The sequence below is a fragment of the Cavia porcellus genome, unplaced genomic scaffold (assembly GCF_034190915.1).
Source record: "Cavia porcellus strain 051 isolate PalLab524CR breed Dunkin Hartley unplaced genomic scaffold, mCavPor4.1 scaffold_5, whole genome shotgun sequence".
NCBI classification, from domain to species: domain Eukaryota; kingdom Metazoa; phylum Chordata; class Mammalia; order Rodentia; family Caviidae; genus Cavia; species Cavia porcellus.
Window position 1 is genome coordinate 63,187,826 of NW_026947488.1, and position 18,424 is coordinate 63,206,249.

Consider the following 18,424-nt stretch of genomic DNA (forward strand, 5'->3'; position numbering starts at 1 on the left):
GAGAAACCAGCTAGCTGGGAACCTGAATGACTTTTTAGCACATTTTTGCTCTCCTGCATTAAGGAAATATTAAGAACCAGGCACAAAGGTTTACATAGGAGAGTGCTGATCATCTTGTGCTGTGTAATAGGAAAAATTCTGAGTAACCAATATGTATATTCAGTGGGAAGACATTATAACACAAATTATGATCATCATGTGGTGGAATATTATTTGGCCATTAAAAATCACATTTTCAAAGATGGCTTAAAGACATTAGAAAGCCTAATGTCACTTCTCCATCAGAATATATACTTGTTAGAAAACAAGTAGTTAAGACATGGAAAATTTATTTCTCTTTAGCCCCCAGTGCAGATTCAACAAGAATTAGATATATAGAATACATAGTAACTAGGCAAATGATACTGTTTTAAAACTCTTTTGAAAATGGAACTGAAATGATGGAAAATAGAAAAAAGGTTCTTTAAACTTTTTATATATTTATTTTGTCTTATAGACAGTTCTGTTGAATCTAAAAGTAGAAATCAAGTATGAAAATGTCTTTGTGGGGACAACATATAGCCTTGCTACTCATGTTAGAATTTGAAGTGGTAAAATTAAACAAAGTGATTAAATTAGATAAACTCAGGTACATAGAAAAGCCAAAGAACTGGTTTGACTGCTCATTTACCCCATTTAAGCTTATTCATAGCTCGCTGCAGGGAACTGCAGGTCACAGAAGGCTGGGAGGTAAGGGCCCTTCAAAGTTCCTCCATCTGACTATCACATCCACAATGAAAGTCACAGAAATTCAGAAACAAAGAACTGGCTGAGGCTGCATGTAGAAACAGACAACACTAGGACTGGAACCTTCCTTCTTCTCTGCACAAGTGATCAAGACTTTCCCAGCCCGACCCGGGATCCCCTTTGGTGAATGGTGGGATCGCCCCAGCCTCAACTAGATGATGAGGGCAGACTTGGGTACACGTTCGTGTACCGCCCTGCCCACTGCCCAAGCCCCAGGCTTTCCACAGTCCCCAGCTGCTGCCTGGACTCACCAGCTTCTGCCACGCCCGCATGCCTACGCTGAATGTGGCTCCGGAGAAAGGTGGCATTCATGAATGTCTTGTCACACAAGGGGCACTACACAGAGAAGAAGCAATAAGGTGTCAGCCTGGGATTTCCCCTTTATTGAAACTCCCTTTCCTTTTGAAGTCCTGGACTGCTTCAAAAACAAAGAATTTGAAGGGTTGGGGATATAGCTCAGAGGTAAAGTACATGATTAGCACGGGCAAGGCCTGGGGTACAATCTTCGACACCACATAAAAAAAGAAAAGAAAAAGATTTAAAATATGGTTTATTGAGTAAGGTAGTGATGTCAGTTGAAAATACCATCACTGCCCTGGGAAATTACAAACACTGGCTATTTGATGGTACTAAGGAATTTCTGTTGGTTTTGCAGGGTAGGATGACGGTGGTGTTCATGTTGCAAAGAGGGAATCCTTGCCTTTTAGAGATACAGACTGAAATGTTACCGGCACAATACGGGGCTGATGTGCTTCAAGCCAAGCTGGGAATCAGGAAAGTGGGCAGGGACATAGATGCCACATCACTGGCCATGAGTCAAGAACAGCTGGGCATTGTGTAGATGAAGGTTCAGTGTTTCTGTCCTCTCTACTTCTGGACACGCTTCAGTTTCCATAATAAAAATTGTTATTTAAAAATACCAATCTCAACTCAAGCACCTGCCTAGCATGAGCAAGGCTCTGGATTCTATCCCTAGCACTACAACCCCCAAAAAAGGCCTAGGTTTCCCCCCAGGGTTCAGAACACCACAGGCAGAGGACAGCAAATAAACAGTGTCTATAATTCTACCTCACTCCCAAGGCGCTGCAGATGCAGTCTGTCCATCCTCTCATCTTTTCACAAACTTCAGAGTTCAGCTCAGCACACTTTTGCTACTCTATCAGAGTAAAAGGGAATTCTATAAAGAGTGACGCATTTCTCACCTTCTCCTCCTACTCAGTGGGGCCCTGAGAGCTGAAACTCAGGCAGCCATCTTAGTAATGAAGTAGAAGCCATATGATAAGACTAGGAAAGCCACACATAAAGAATTGTGGCCCGAATCACTGTGCCATTACACACCAGCCCTGGATTGCTTACATACAGACTTTGTTAGACAGAAATAAACTTCTATCTGGTTTAAATAAATGATCTGAGCTTTTCTGTCACTCACAGTCAAACCCTGATCCGAATGGACACAGCAAAGAGAAGCTAGATTGACTTCATCTGACAAGCCAAACCAGAGTTCCCCATATTCCCTGGACTTTTTAGTTAAGTTGATCAGTAAATTTCCTCCTGGCATTAACCAGGTTAGGCTGCTGGGGTTGTTTTGTTTTGTTTTGTTTTTTGTCTTTTGTGAGACAGGGCTTCACTATGCAGTTCAGACTGACCTTGATCTCACTTTGAGGCCCAGTCTGGCCTCGAACTCATGATTTTCCTGAGTCAGCCTCCCAGTGATGGGATGACAGGTGTGTGCCACCACACTCAGCCTTAGGCTGCTGTTTTGTCACTAACTACTGAAGAGGTTCTGACTTTTAAATCACAAACAATCTATCAATTATCATTTTATGGACTAATGCCGCATCATTAGGATTCCTTTATCCCCCTGCAATGTTGAGATATAATCAAGTATATATTTGGCCTTCATCCCTGGCTCCTGACAGAGCTCCTAAAACCCTGGCAATTTCCTGAGCAATAAGAACAACAGCTTCTTTTGTAGTTTTCTCTTTGGTCTTAGTACATGGTTCTTGACACCAGATCTTCTGGGCTCCTTGGACTCTCAGTGGTGACAAACTGCCTTTTGTATACTTAGGTGGATGGCGGCTGAGACACCCTGGATGGTTTTAGAATAGAAGCTGATCATCAGAAAGATCAAGGTAGGATTGAGGGACAGAACTCAAAATCCTACCACCTGAGCTGTGGGAGGAGACAGGCACAGATACTGACTTAATCACAGTCACCACTGACTTAACCAATCGAGCATGTACGGCAGAGCATGCAGTGGGATTCTGAGAACGTCCGTGCTGGTGAACACACTGAAGTTGGTGAACACACCGAAGTGTTGGGGCCCACGTACTTTGCCATGTGTGTGCCTTCTACTTTATTTTTCCGAGATGCAGCCTTTGTAATAAGCCAGGAACAAAGTGTCTTGCTGAGTTCTGTGAGCTAGTCTAGCAAATTACCAACTCAAAACTGTATCTTGGAAAACTTCTATTATTACTGGTAGTCAGAGAACAGCTTTGGGAGTAAAGGTCTCTGTACTTGTACTTGGATATCTAGGACAAAGCCATGCCTCTCACAAGTGTGGCAAGGCCCCATGAGAAGCGTGCACAGCTCAAGGAACTGATGCACAGGGACTTGACCTTCCTTTGAGATAACACAGAGGTTTCTCTTGTTCCTGTGAAGCCACCAATTGTTTCCCATGAAGCCACCAAGTCATGCAGACTGTTTTGCTAATAGATTAGATTTTCTTCCTGTCCCAGGTTCTACCCTCCTCTTAACTCTGCATGGACTTATTCATACACTGACTGTATAAATAAATACACTGTGAGTGCTGGGCAGTTCATTTCTGCCATCAAGAGAGAGTTCCACCTGATCTCAGCTTTTCTATATTGATTCCTGTCTTTTTTTAATCCCTCACCATCCTCCCTCTGAGCTGAGTCATATCAGATGCAGCAGTACAGAAGACCCAGGGCTTCCAACTGGCCACTGAAGGTGAACCAGTCTTACGTGGGACCTGATACTGTCTCTAAGTAAATAGTGTCAAGGTGGAATTAAATTGAAAGACACTCATTGATTTTGAAGAATTGGTTAAGAGTAGAGGGGGAAATCCACACATCTGATGTCAGAAGTTTTATGACAAGAAACAGATTGTCCATTCGTCACCAAATTGTAAGTCTCCTGACAACGTAAAGCAATATGACTTGTGCTTACAGCCTCAGGGCCTGGCACAAGGCTTGGCAACCATGACAGTTTATTAAAGGACAAATGTTCTCAACTGTATTAGTCACTTTTTCATTGCTGGGACAAAATACCTGACTCCCACAATGTAGAAGAAAAAAGTTTTATTTGGGCTTATAGGTGGCTGGCTCCAGAGTGGAAAAAACCATGGTGGAAGGGAACTGGCAGAGACATTCTGCTCAACCCATGGTAGCCAGGAAGCAGAAGGAGGAGGGAGGAGCTAGACAAGAATGCACCCTCCCAGGTCACAGCCCCAGTGACCCACCTCTGCCACCCAGGTCCCACCTCCTCACAGCACAAGTCAGTGCCCTGAGAATCCAATCGCCTTTCAAAAGCTCCAGCTCTGAATTTGAGATTTTTGAGATCTGACCCATAATAACAATCCACGCTTTCTATGGAGATAGACTCCAATACTACTCTGAATAATGAACCTTCACTCATTTGAACAGTAGTCACTTTTCCAAAATGAGCTTGGCTCCCCTATTGCCTCAACATACACTCATTCTCACAAACACACCCACACACATACACACACACACAGGCACACCTTCTATAAATACATTCTTAGGCATATATACTATATTTACCTCATTCACATAAGTCCCTACACACATCCTCTGTAAGTACAAACACACATTCTTACATATATAGCTTCAGTCTTACACACAAATGTGCACACACATGCACACACACAGAGTGAGCCTGATCACACCTCTCAGGTTCTCTGGCCTCATGCATCTTTAAAACCTACTCCTAACCAGTAAGAAGGGCCCAGAGCATCCTTGTGAGTGGCTCAGGGTAGTGCTGACCAGGTACCCTGCCACGTGGCCTGCTAGCTGGGGTGCATGCCCCTCTAGTCTCCCCACCCTGCAGAGACTGCTCACCGCATGGTAGTTGTGGGCACCTGTCTGCATCAGCAGCTGCTGGAGGGTGCTGATCATCTTTCGACGCCGGCGACTCTCCTCCCGTACACCCTTGAGCTCATCAGCCTGGCGGCCCAACTCCTGCTGGCCACGCTTCTGCTGGCCCAGGCTGGCCTGCAGCCGTGCCTCTAGCTGGGCAACACTGGCACTCAGGCAATCCTGGCAGTGTAGCAGGTACTCAATGATAAGCTGTGCCAGGCGCAGCACCTTGAGCAGCACTGGGTCCACAGGTTGCCCACAGCGGCTGCACACCTCCTGGTTCAAGTTGCAAAAGGTGACACCAGTGATGTTCTCCTGCAGAGTGGCCACATCCAGTTCCTGAGCCACACGGTCCACATCCAGAGCACTAATACGCCTCCAGTCTATGCTCTCACAGCGAGGCTGGAACTTGAAGGTGGGGAGGGTATAGGTCTCAAAGAGTGGGCTGCTGAAGCCCTCAGCAGTGGCAGCTGTGGATTGCATGGGTGGGAGAAGCCCTGGGCTGACCACCGGAGTGGAACGCCACCAAGGCCACGGCAGCTGGCCAAGGAGCTGAAAGAGGGCCTGGAAAATGAGAGGAAAGTCCAAGTTAGGCTGGGTACATGTGACTGCATGGACTATACACCCTAAGAAGGGCAAGGTAGCAGTTACAGCATTTGCAGTATGCACTACCACGGCCAGTGCTGTGGAAAGGAAGAGTCAGGTTTTGCAGTCACACAGACATGGATTTGAACTCTCTGTTTTGAGTAAGTCCTTCTCCTTTAATCTTTCTGTAATTTATATGGGGTTCAGAGAACTCACTTAGCAGGTGAGGAAGGAAGCAGGCAAAGCACTCAGTCTAGAGGAAAGCCCTTCCAGGTCCCCTGCAGGACTGTCTCCCCCTTCATGAGGGGGAGCTGTCAAATGTGTAAGTGGGTCCTCCTGCAACCCTAAATTTACCTGTCAGAATACCCCTCTAGTGTCTATCCTATCCATGCCTTCCCCAATAATCATAAGATTCTAGTAGAACATAGGTGGACTACATTTCCCAGTTTCCTCTGCAATGAGATAGAATCATGTGACTAAGTTCTGTCCAGTGGAATGTAAAGAAAAGATGTCCACCCCTGCCAAGGGAGCTTAAGAACCAGCCATGTCTGCATGGATTGTGCTCAGCTTGCAATGAGGTTTTGTGTTTGTATGTGTTGAGGATGGAAGCCAGAACCTCATATATGCTAGGTGAGCACTCTACCTCTGAGCTATAGGCTCTACCTCTACCTCCCTGCCTATAGGCTCGAGAAAAACAACAAAGCCTAACAGGTTAGAGAAGAGTTCTGATTTGTTGCCAAAAGACTTAGATTCCAATCTCCATCTTCTTGGAAAGCATAGAAATTATTCTCTCTCTTTGAACAGTAAATTGACAATATCAAGGAAATTTAAAATAAACAGTATTAGTTGAGGATGTACTTCAATAGCAGAGCACTTACCCAACATGTGCAAAACCCTGGGTTTGAGCTCAAGCACTACTATCATTTGACCAATTTTAAAAATAGGTTCTAAAAAAAAAGGAAATACGATTACCGTAAAGAAACCCATAGGTGTAAAACTGTCATTGTAGTTTGCTTATAAAAACAATATAAGAAAGAAAGGTACAAAAGGGGGAGGCAAGTGGTATTTCCACACAGCAAAGGACTACACAGCTATTGATAAGAATAAGACAGCATTATAGGTACTGATATAGAATAATCCTCTCATTTGTATAAACAGACACATAACGCTTTCATTTTTGTTTTACTGAAATAATACAAATTGTGATCAAAAAATGTGGTCCACATTTGAAGTTTTTTCCTTTTTAATTATAGTAAATTTGTTTAATTATTATAGTAAAATACACATTGCCATCAAACTCCCTCAAATACTCTCTTACTTCAAACACACTTACCCCATCGTTCTTTCTACTTTCTGAAGCAGCACTAGAAGCCTTCTTACATGAATATCTTTAGAGTTGTGTATTGTGGTTGCCTTGATGTCCTGAACTGATTCAACGTTTACCTCTCATGATCATTTTGAACTTGAGAAAGAGACAGAAGTCAGCAGTGCTGGATCCAGTGAAAGAAGAGGCTGAAGACACACTATAAAGGTTTTACGAGCCTGCCTTCCCACTAAATGGTGCTCAGCAGTAGTCCTCACTGAATTTTCTTTTTTACCAGATTTCATAAAGGCACTCACAAAAGAAACCTTTCAGAACTGCTTCAGAAAGTGGTGAAAACAGAATGTACAAAGGTGGCAGAGTGGTGAGGAATAGCAATTCAGTCTCTCCAAAATTCAGAACCTTCACTGGCAAGTAACAACTTGAGGAAGAAAGAAAAAATAGAGAAGTAGATCCTCAAGAAGGAAACCGAGGAACATTAAAAGCTACGGCAAATTAAAGAATCAGACCACAAGGCAGAAAAGGGAGTAGAACAGTCTGGGCTTTCTCCCCGGCCTGAAGGCTGACACAAGGAGAACACTGAGGGCTCCAGGGGACTCTGGGAGAAACGGCAGAGGTGCGTGAAGCCAGTGGTGGACTGGGCTGTCGATTACTGGGACAGTGTGAGGTTTTGTTCAGCAGGAGTCCTTCCACACACCAGATGACACTTGAGGGGTGATCCCAGGGCAGGCGCTTGCCATATCGCTGCAGGGAGGGCAGCGCTGGGTGCCATTCTGGGAAATGGCTGAGTGTTTCAATTTGGGACTCAGAATAGCTACTAGAAGGCTTAGCTTCAGGGTTCCCAGCGTTACCCTCTCACAAGGACTGGGTGAGACAGCCACAGACAGAGAGCGGGATGGAAAGAGACCACCCGATTTAAACTATATATTTTGATCGCCCCATGAGTACTAATATAATCCAAACTCCCCCAAAATCATATACATATGTCACATTACAATGGTTGTCCATGAAAGCAGAGAGAAATGTGAGTGTTGCCGAGGATTTAGCTCAGCGGCATAAGTGCCTGCCAGGCAAGTGTATGGTCATGAGTTCGATCCCGAGTACCAAAAAAAGAGAAATGTGAGTGTGAAATGGGAATAAATCAATGAACAGATGGAAGATATCTGGACAGATAGATCTCATAGAGATCAGTGATAATACAGATGATTTGTATCTGTTATATTAATTATACTCATTTGTTACTCCTACATATGATTCACTCATATCTATGATTTCACAGGCACTGACCATTTCTGGAAAGAGAGATTTAAAGTTCCCAGCAACGCACACCTCTAGAAAATGGAAGTGGAGGCTGGGTGACTTCTACTACTCCTTTTCCACCTCTTTGTACTATTCAGTGTTTTTCCCATCATCACCATCATCTATTGCTTTTATTATGTTTTTAAAAATAAACACAAATTTCTGCCCTCAAGGAACTGAGAATCTGACGGAGACAGCAAGAGATACATGCTACCCACATTTAATCAGGTTTTTCTAGGTTATGTGATTCAGATACTCAGGTGCAAGCAAAAGCCAGGGAAGGCAGACCACCGAGCTCATGAGGGAGGAAGGTAGTGAAGAACAGGGTAGTGCTGGGAGATAACAACTTGGGCGAGGGCCCCAGGAAGACCACGGCCTTGCTGAGCTCCGTCTTCCTCTGTGAAAGACAGCGACAAGCCAGTGCTGCCGACTTCACGGGGCACCATGAAAAGTAGGAGAGGTGAGTAGTGCTGCTGACACATCAGAAGTGCTACATGCAGATGCCAAGTACAGGCTGCCAGTAGGTGAAGTTTTATTATTTCCATTCCCAAACAAGAAAGCTGCTGTTCAGAGGGGTTAAATGGCTGGTTGCAGCTACAGGGACCAGAGTGAAAGTATAGTTATATATGCATCCAAGGCTTGTGGACTTTGAACTAAACATTTATGCTTGGGGTTACTCTTCCTAAATCCTTGCTTTGATCAGAGTATCACACATTTCCCCTTCAAACTCCCAATTTATTCATTGACTCCTCCCCCCTCATTTAAAGTGTGTCTACTTGGGCCCAGATACGCACCAGCATTAAGGCCACCCACGCGTATTATGCTCCTCACTCTGGAGTTCAGTGTGTCTCCTCGTAGCCACAGTACCAAGTGCAAACCTCTTAGCCTGCTCTTAAGACTGCTCACAGGATCCATGGGCATACCCTTGCAGTTCCAGCTTCCTCCTTTCTTTCTCAGACATTCTTGCCCCAACATGTCCTCCAGAAACAAAACCATCCCGACATAAGCACCATGAGGAGACCAGCTGTAATGGGTCAGATCTGAAATGTCCGCCAAAGCACTCACATGTTCAATGGTGGGGCCGGAAGGCTATTGGATCATAGGGGTGCTATATGCATCAGGAGATCAATCCATTGGAGTTCATGGCTCAACATGGTGCCAAGAGGTGGGGCTCCTTGGAGGATGCCGTTTTCCTCCGCCATTCCTTCCCACTTGGCTATTTCTGCAGTGGAACCAGCTAACCATGGATTAAAACCTCTAAAATCATAAGCCAAAATAAGCCTCTCCTCCTTAAACTGTGGGTTTCAGGTATTTTGTCCCAGGAACAGGAAAGTAACCAGTACACAAACACATTTCTAATTGGCCTAATGTGTCCAATTATGAAAAATAATCCCTGTCTCATACTCACCATTCTTAACTCCAAGCTGCCACCACACCACGGGAGCCTCAGAGACAATGCCTCACAACAAGCTGTGCATCAGAGCAACAGCAGGTTACCAGGCATGCTGTGAGCAGGAGTAATAAGACACCAGCCTCCTTTCCTCCCACAGATCACGAGCTCACCTGAGAACTTCAATGTTTAACTATTTAAGCTTTAGCCTCAGAGGTTTGCCAGCAATACTCCCTCTAATAAGAAAGATAAGAATTCTCCATCACCAGCTCCCTTGGCTGGCCTCCTACTCTCTGGATACTCCTCACAGCCTCCTCCTTCAACAGTGACTGTATTTTCTCTTTTCAAGTAAGGCAGGGGAATCATTACCCCTGAGATTCTATGGTTCACCCACAACCACTTCTCCCTGCATATTCTCCTGAGGTTAAGTCACACTTATAGTTTCAGCTACCACAGGGTACTACTAGCCTGAGTCCCAGCCAGCCCCTAAATCTCTTTCCCTCTGCCCCTTCTGTATTTTGGATATTTAGACCCAACCCTTCTGTGGTGATTATGCCATAAATTGTAAAAACCAAGTTTCATTAGGTCCAGGAAAGTAACATTAAACACATAAAATGTGCCACATAGGAGAGCAACTTCAGAAATCATCCTGCAGAGTGTAACAGGCAGAAGCCAGAAGGTGTTGTGGGAGCACCAAGGAACAGGACCAGCACACTTCCCTTTCTTTCTTTCTTTTCTTGGGACAGGGTCTCATTATGGCCTTGAAGTTATTATACACTTGAGGTTGGCCTCAGACTCACACCAATCCTCCTGCCTTGGCCTCCTGAGTGGCGGGATTACCACGCCCATCTTGCTAGCACACTTTGGAGTCTTTCCTCCCCTCCACTCCCCCAGCTCTTAAACGTTCCCAAGGCTACACCATAATATTCATATCCCAGTCCCTGGCCTATTTCCTACAGCTCAGAGTATTAATGAACTGAGCAAAAGTGTCAAAATTTTAGAATATCTGCCTCAAAATTCTATTTTCCTGGAGTTTTTAAAGGGATGAAGCTATGAACCACTAAGAACTAGGGTTAAGAGTAAAAAAGGAGCTAAGAATTCTTCATTTGGACTCCATGAAGGAAAAATGCAATTTGAACACAGTGAAATGCTTGTTTTGTTGACCATCTGCATTCGAAGACTAATTCCACTGTCTACTGATAAAAGCTCAGCATATGGGGACCCTGGTGGGTGGGTTCAGACACGCCCACAATGCCTGTTAAAATAATGGTTTCAGTGTTGTCACTTGCTTTCTCTCCCACTCACACTCTGCTCTAAACATGCAAGGTATGTGCTCCCACTTACCCAGAATTCTGAGTTAGAGGTCTCAGTTCCCAAGGTTTCCTTCAAGGCCAAAAGTGTCACTGATCTTGCTGTACACTGAGGGTAATTCTCACAAGTGCTAGAGTCCTGGGATTAAAAGGGAAAGCGGAAAGCTATGGAAACATCCAGGATGTTCATCAACAGATGAACAGACAAAGAAAATATGACATATATCCAAAACGGAATGTTATTCAACTATAAAAAGAACAATGAAATCATGTCATTTGCAGAAAAATGGGTAGACCATTGTGCTAAGTTAAATAAGCCAGCGGAAAGTGAAATATCATGTTTTTTCTCATATAAGGAATCTAGAAAACTGTTTAAATAGAGAGAGATGACAGGAAAGTAGAAGTTGAGACTATTGGCAAAGAGGAAGGGGATCGAGGAAGGGGTAAGAGGAATGAGGAAAGAATGATCACATTAATGACATGCGTGTATGAACATGCCAAAATGAAACCCACTATTCTGTGTGTCTAATATGTACTATTTTTTTAAAAAGGTAAAACAGAGCTGTGGACATCTGAAGATGATGATATGATGAGAACATGTGCCAGGCACTGTACCAACCTTTAAAAATGCTATTTCTACCCCACTTATAGTTTTGTAAAGAGCGATGGTTTGCCTCATCTGACAGATGTAGCAACTGAAGCGCAACAAAGCTAAGGTATGTGCCCCAAGTCACTTGGGAACTACATAAGTAAAGGAGCCAAGATCTGAACAAGGACTGATTCCAAAGTTTTTGGATTATGCAAAACTACCTCCCAGTGGGGTGGTGGTGATAATGGCAGATAGTGATGATGATATACAAATTATTTATGAAAAACAACAGTACCTGGGATGTCTCAACCAAAATGCAAGGACTGAAGAGTTTACAGCAAATCACAACAGGGCCAGTGCTGGAAAATTTCAGCAGGTTTGGCTGGCCACACTCACTTCCACAGCTTGCTTTCTGGTTAGGACAGACAGAAGACAAAGCCAATTAGAGTGCTGCAGATTACCTGGAAACCACACACCCCAGAGGCAAGGACACAGGCTTTCTCCAAACTGAATTATCAGCACACCACTGCTCCCACATCGGGGATTAGAGACACAAGGAAAAGATGATTCACTGTCATCAGGAAATCTGAAGCTATGTTACCTGCCTCTACAAGTTTTGATGGGATCCCAGGAAACTTTCCAATCATAGTCCAATATCAGGAATTCGTGGCCCAAAAGAATACTAGTGCTAACATTTCAAACTTGCTTTGTTGCTAAAAGGTTGATTCCTGCTTGTGGCAATCCCACACCCAATATTAAAAAAAGAAACATCTACTGCCCTTGCTTTGCACACTCAGTGTTGGGTGTTCAGCACCTCACAATGTAGCCATTCGACTATGAAACAATTCCTGGAGACTTTAGAGTTCTCCTGAAGCCTGATCCCGCTTCCACCATCAAAGATAACTTGCCCAAGCTTGACCAAATACCTGATCTTTTAACATTTAAACTGACAGCTAGACAACAACAAAACCTGTCTCTTTTCTTCCTCAAGAATGCAGCCAAGAGGAGAACCTGGCAGTACCAAGCTCCTAAATGGCTGTCAGACAATCATTTACCAATCTGCCCCTGGTTTCCAAGCTCATTTCACAGTGCCTGCCCCAGGGAACTCAGGCATGTCATTAGTGCTAACTGTTGTGGCTGCCAAGGAAACCTTCCCAGTTTGCAAACACACCGTAGGCAAGGGAGCACTGGAACCCTTGACGGAGACGACAAGGACCCAGGGACTCACCTGGAGCAGAACTGTTACAATCCTTGGACTTGACCTTGGATTCTGTTATTTTTCAAAGAAGAGTCCCTCTCCCTTTCTGTTCTTCCCTTTCTCTCATGGGGGCTGTTACACCCATTCTCTGAGCATACAAGCATCAAGAGAGACCTATATTTCATCAGCCACAGAGCTCTCTCTTGCAGCTGATCTATTCCTAGCATGTTTAAGCAGATACTTTTATTTTTATTTGTTTATTTCTGGATGTGTGGGATCAACCCCCGGGCCTTACACACGTTAAGCATGAGCTCTACCACTGAGCTGCATTTCCAGTCCCAAGATCATTTTAAAGCACAACATTCACATTTTTGTCAAAAGCTTAAAGTCAGGTTCTACCACAAAAGGATCTTCTTGGCAGTGAGTACATGATTGATGTCCTTTGAAATATTTCAGAGGAGGTTTTTTTTTTTTTTGATGCCAACATGATCTATCTTACCAGCAACAGAACTGTCAAAAATAACAGGCTTTTTTCTCATCTGAAAGAAAACTTTCCTAGAAATGCTAATTTTTCTTTTCATGAAGGAATCGTTGCTTTCTGGTACACTTTCTCCATCTTCAGGTTTGGGCCAAACCCTTGACAGGAGTTGCCAGGCCACGTGAGAGGTGGCATCAAGGACAGTGAGTATTGCTGGCCAGAACCCAGCCTGCCTGTAAGAAATTCAAAACAGCCCGCCAAGTTGTCCCTTTCTCTGCTCCAGTCCGAGTTGAACCACAAATCTTTTGAATAAATTTCAGGTCTATATTAGAATCCACTGGTGCTCTGCACAAACAAGTGTGTTTTCAACCTGAGGTAAACAACTTGATAGGACCATTTATCCATCCACATGATATGCCCAAATATTTCTGATGAAGATGTCCCTAGCTCCGGATGCTGAAAGACAGACAGCTACCTGACCTCAGGACCAGCCTTCTCTAAGCAGCCTGCTTCTCAGAGGCCAGTCATTGGCTCCAGCTCCGGCAGGCATGCGGGAGGTGGCAGGGACCACGAGGGAGAGAGACCATGACCAAAAGGAAGACAGACCATGCACTGTGTCTGCAGCCAGCACATGGGCAGGGAGCTCAGAACACCACCCACTCTCTGGGCCTCTCTCCAAATTCCCGTTAGAAAAGGACTTCCAGAAGACAAGCAAGGAATATCCTCCTGTCTCCTAGGCCTTTGCCCTGTAGCCTCAGCAAGTCTTCTGCGGACTGTTAGCTACAGTCACTTCAAACTGAAAACACTGTCGTGGCCTCTTACTCAACTCAGTTCATGACTGGCTCGTGGAGGAACTAAAGATGCCAACGGGTTTGTTGAAAAATAATCTTATTGCTAAAAGCTCACCTTTTACCTACAGAATTCGGATCATTAAGCCCTCCAGATCAGTTGTTTCAAAAAGTAAAACTCCGAGGCCATCCTCCCTAGAAACCAGCCTTGGGGGATCAGTGATCCTGCTCCGCGCCTCCATCGCGCAGAGCTCGCCGCCACCCGGGCCCCCGAGAGAGCCGGGCTCAGGGCCGCGCGTGGGGAGGCAGAGCCACTGGCAGCGCGGTCTCCGCAGGCTGCAGCCGCCAATGTTTAACCTCCCGCCGCCCGGGCCGAACCGCCGCCGCACCCAGCTGCCCTCCCGCTCCCGCCCAGGCTGAATTCCTATCATAGCTTTCCAAGCAGCTGGGCTCACCCCGGGGTCAGCCGGAGCTGGGGCCGGCGACCAGAGGGCTCGAGAAGGCTCCTGGTCTCGCCCGGCCGTGCCCGCCCTCCCGCTCACTCCCTCGCACACACAGCCCGGGCCGTTCCGGGATCTCGCCTGCGCCCGCGGATGCTGCGCGCCCTCCGCGCCTGGGGACGGAGCCTGCCCGACGCTGCTTCCGCCTGCAGCCCAGGCCGGGGTCTCCGCTGCCTGGCGCCTGCTCTCCCCGGACGGCCGTCCCACCCCTCCGCCGAGAGGTGGAGCCTCTTCCCAGCCCCCTGGGACCAGCTATTTTTAATTCAGTAACGGATCTGGAAGGAGGGAACGCCACCTTCCCAAAATCCAAGGGGATAGTTCCCTGGCCTCTCGGGGTAAAGCTCAGGGAAGCTGGCCCTGCTCTCATCTCTCCCACCACCACCCTCCCCACTCCCCCTCTTCCATCCCCCTTCTCTCCCCACCCCTTCTCCGCCTCCCCAAACACACGCAGATGCGCGTACACTGCACACTGCCGGGATCCAGCCGCTGGCCAGCTAAAAACTGGGACAGATGTAGCTTGTCCCCTCCAGGCAGACAACCGTGCCATGCGCCCAAAATTGCAGAGAACTTCCTGGGATTTGACTGGAAACCAAGTTAAGAAAGTCTGTGGCGTGTGCTCCTCTCAACAGACAGCAACCCCACCTTCCCCAGCCGCTGCTCTTTTGCCTTGCCTGGGACCACCTGGACAAGAAGGGAAAAAAACCACTCATTCCTTTTCCAATATGACCCCATCTCTTTTCATCCTTGCTTTACTGAGACTGATAATAAAGAAAACTTTTGTTTTGTTCTTCCTTCCACCACAATCTCCTGGGCCAACCAAAGCAGACATGTTTGGGAGTTAGGGTTAGCAGGGAGGTGAAAGAACTGGAACTTCCGTTTCCTTGCTGGTGGAAATACAAAATGGCACAGCCATTGTGGAAAACAGAAGGGTGGTTTCTCGGAAAATTAAACATAAATTGAGTAACTTATGAACAGGAATTCATTTCGCTTAATCATAAAGCTAAGAGGTCCAAAACAAGGGCCCCAGGAAATTCAGGGTCTGGTGCCAGTCTGTTTCCTGCTAGATTGGCTGGCGGCTCACTGTGTCTTCATAGAGCAGAAGGGTCTAGATAGCTCTCTGGAGCCTCCTTTACAAAGGTACTAGTGATGAGGGTTCCACCCTCAAGGCCTAACCACCAGTAAAAGGCCCCAACCCTAATTCCCTCACCTTGGAGGCCAGGATTCAACCCCATTTGGGAAGATCACGAACTCTCAGACCAAAGCAAAATATTACACTGCTGTGGTTTGGGTAAGTATTCCCCGAGGTGTATGTGGTCAAGGCCTAGTCCACAGCATGAAACTGCTGGAGGGTAGTGGAACAAAGACAGGGGTCCCAACAGGTACCAGTATGCGACCTGCGGCAAGCAGGCTGTACAGCAGGAGGTGAGAGCAGACCTCTAGGAAAGGTGTCCCCCAGGCCTCTCATTACCCCTGGAAATCTGCCTCCTGCCGGCAGGAGAGATTAGATTCTCACAGGAAGTGAACCCTACCGTGAACTAAGCACACGACTGACCTCAGTTTCACACTGGTTGTGAGACTCGAATGTCTGATGATCTGAGTTGGAGCTGAGGTGCAGGGAAATGTAATTATTTATTATGCATCAGAAACATATATTAATAAACGGAATTTTTTGTAAAAAATCCCCAACCCATGTAAAATTTTTTTCTACAGAACAGATCCTTCGTGCTAAAAAGGTTGGGGCCCCCACTTTAAGAGTAGGGCCTGGTAAGAGTTTCAGGTCATTGGAGAATATGACCTTGAAAATAGCAGGACTCCAAATACTTCCTTTTCCTCTTATCTACTTCCCTGCCAGGAGGAAAGCAGCTTGGCTCTGACACACATTCCTGTCATGCCATGCTGTGCTGCCACAAGCCCAAAGCACTGGGGCTAACCTCTGAAACCTTTTCTCTTTATAAGCTGATGGTCACAGGTTTTGTTATGGTGACAGAAAGCAAACACATGCTAAACAGGATAAGCCCAGTCACAAAAGGAAATACATTATTTGTTTCCATTTACATGGGATAATTAGAAGTTGAAATCATAGAGATGGGAAGTGGTTATCAGAGGTCTGGGGAAATAGGAATTGACTGTTTAATAGAAAGTTTCAGTTTGAAAATGATCAAGAAGTTCCAGAGATGGAGCAGCGATGACTACACACCAATAAAGATGGGCTTAAGTCCACTCCACTGTGCACTTGAATGGCTAAAATTACAAATTTTCATATACATTTTAACACTGTTTTTTGGTGCTGCATCCCCAGCCCACCACAATTTTTTAAATTAAAAAAATGGGTAGAATGGGACCAGAACCAAATAAAGATATTATAAATCATCTACTCTGATGGAGAGTTTTGTTCCTTCCCAGTTCTCCCAGTCAGGGCCCTTTCACTGAGTGGAATAGAGAGAAATAGCTAGGCTTTGGAGACAAAGATACATCTACCTTTGCCTATCCCAAGGTGTATAACCCCGAAAAAATCACTTACCTCTCTGAGCTTCAATTTCGTTACCTGTTAATGGTAAAAAATAAGCTGGATATGGTGGCACACACCTGTAATCCCAGCACTCTAGAAGACTGAGGATTACCACTTCAAGCCCATTCTGGGCAATTTAACAACTTAATAAGACACTGACTCAAAATTTTTTTAAAAAATGGATCAGGGACTGTAACTCAGTGCAAGGCCCTGGGTTCACTCCCCAGAATCACCAAACAAAATAAACAAACTAAAGTCTACCTAGCAGAGCTGTTATGAGAATCAAGTTAGCTAAAGTATCTCCTAGGCTCTGCTGAAGTCTGGGCAACCAGTGCTGTGTCCTTTAGACTTCATTATATCTATAAAATCACTTGAGTATTTGCTTCCCATTATCTTCCCAGGAATCCCTGAAAGTTAGAGAAAGTAGTTATGTTGGTCCCTTTCCCATCACCAGGACAAAATACTTAACAACCGCAACTTTAAAAAGATATTTATTTTGACTTGGTTTTTAGAGGATTCAGTTCATAGTGAGCTGATGCCAAGGCAAGAAAGGTGTGGTGGGAAAGTCAGGCAGGGAAAAGCTGCCCACATCATGGTGACCAGGAAGCTGATGGCCAAGGCAGGCATGGGGGGAGGGGGGGTGTACCCTTCTAAGTAATGCCAACAGTGAGCTACCTCTTCCAACCAGGTCCTGCCTCCTAAAAGCACATTCAGCTATGGATTCATTGGTGAGTAACCCACTGATAAGTATAGCACCCCATATTCTAATAACCTATCAAAAACCACACATGAGACTTTTGGTGGACATTCTACATGTAAATCATAACAGTAGCTCCGAGGGTACCTTTGCATGGGTTAATGTGCATGACCTCCCCAAGCCTGAACTTTTTCATACTACAGATGGGGTGTTCAGGGCTGTGGATTTAGCTCAGTGGCACAGCTTCTGCCTGGCAAGCCCAAGATCTTGAGTTTGATTCCATTACCCCCCAAAAATGTAATAAATAAATAAAATAAATGAGGTGCCCTCTTTTGTAAGGTTGTTGTGACCAAGTAAACAACCCAGGCCTACTTTATCCAGAAGACTTCATCTGGAACTGACCAAGACCTACCACAGACAGAACCCTTGTGTCTTTTCCTTGCTAGAGATTGGTTCAGCATCCAATACAGGGAAATTTTGAGTGCTTATCATGTGCCAAAGACTGTTTTAGTTCTAAGGGTATCAAGACCTTATTGGGGACAAGATCCCTTAGCACTGGGTCCCTAGCACCCTCTTACACCATGGCACACACATGATTTGATAGCACCACTGAAGACCATAGGTAGTTCATGACCTAGTAATGGGCCAAAGGAGACTGACCCTGCTTGCCTAGACCAGGAGACATCCCTGCCACTTTGAACAGCTGTGCAACTGTTAAATGAGAGGACAGCCTGCCAGGTGTGGTGGTGCACCTTTGTAATCCCAGCACTTGGGAGACTGAGGCAAGCAGATCACTGCAAGTTCAAGGCCAGCCAGGGCTACATAGTGAGACCTGTCACAAAAAGGCAAATGTCAA

General features: G+C 45.5%; 1 protein-coding gene across 5 annotated transcripts in view; it reads right to left on the reverse strand.

Annotated features, from left to right (window-relative positions):
* Dzip1l (DAZ interacting zinc finger protein 1 like) overlaps positions 1-14,717 on the reverse strand; it is a 36,964-nt gene extending 22,247 nt beyond the window's left edge. The window contains exons 1-5 of one of the 5 annotated variants that reach the window (XM_023560133.2): positions 14,318-14,717; positions 11,694-11,810; positions 10,844-10,948; positions 4,887-5,468; positions 1,038-1,122 (exon numbers count right to left, since the gene is read on the reverse strand). In XM_023560133.2, the coding sequence (XP_023415901.2) occupies positions 1,038-1,122; positions 4,887-5,387 (586 nt within the window). In that variant the 5' untranslated portion in view covers positions 5,388-5,468; positions 10,844-10,948; positions 11,694-11,810; positions 14,318-14,717. Of the gene's footprint in view, positions 1-1,037; positions 1,123-4,886; positions 5,469-9,517; positions 10,807-10,843; positions 10,949-11,693; positions 11,811-13,980; positions 14,271-14,317 lie in introns of those variants that run through there. The other 4 variants (XM_023560134.2, XM_023560135.2, XM_063249053.1 and 1 more) reach the window with 4 other exon arrangements.
* Between the last annotated feature and the right edge of the window lie 3,707 nt (positions 14,718-18,424).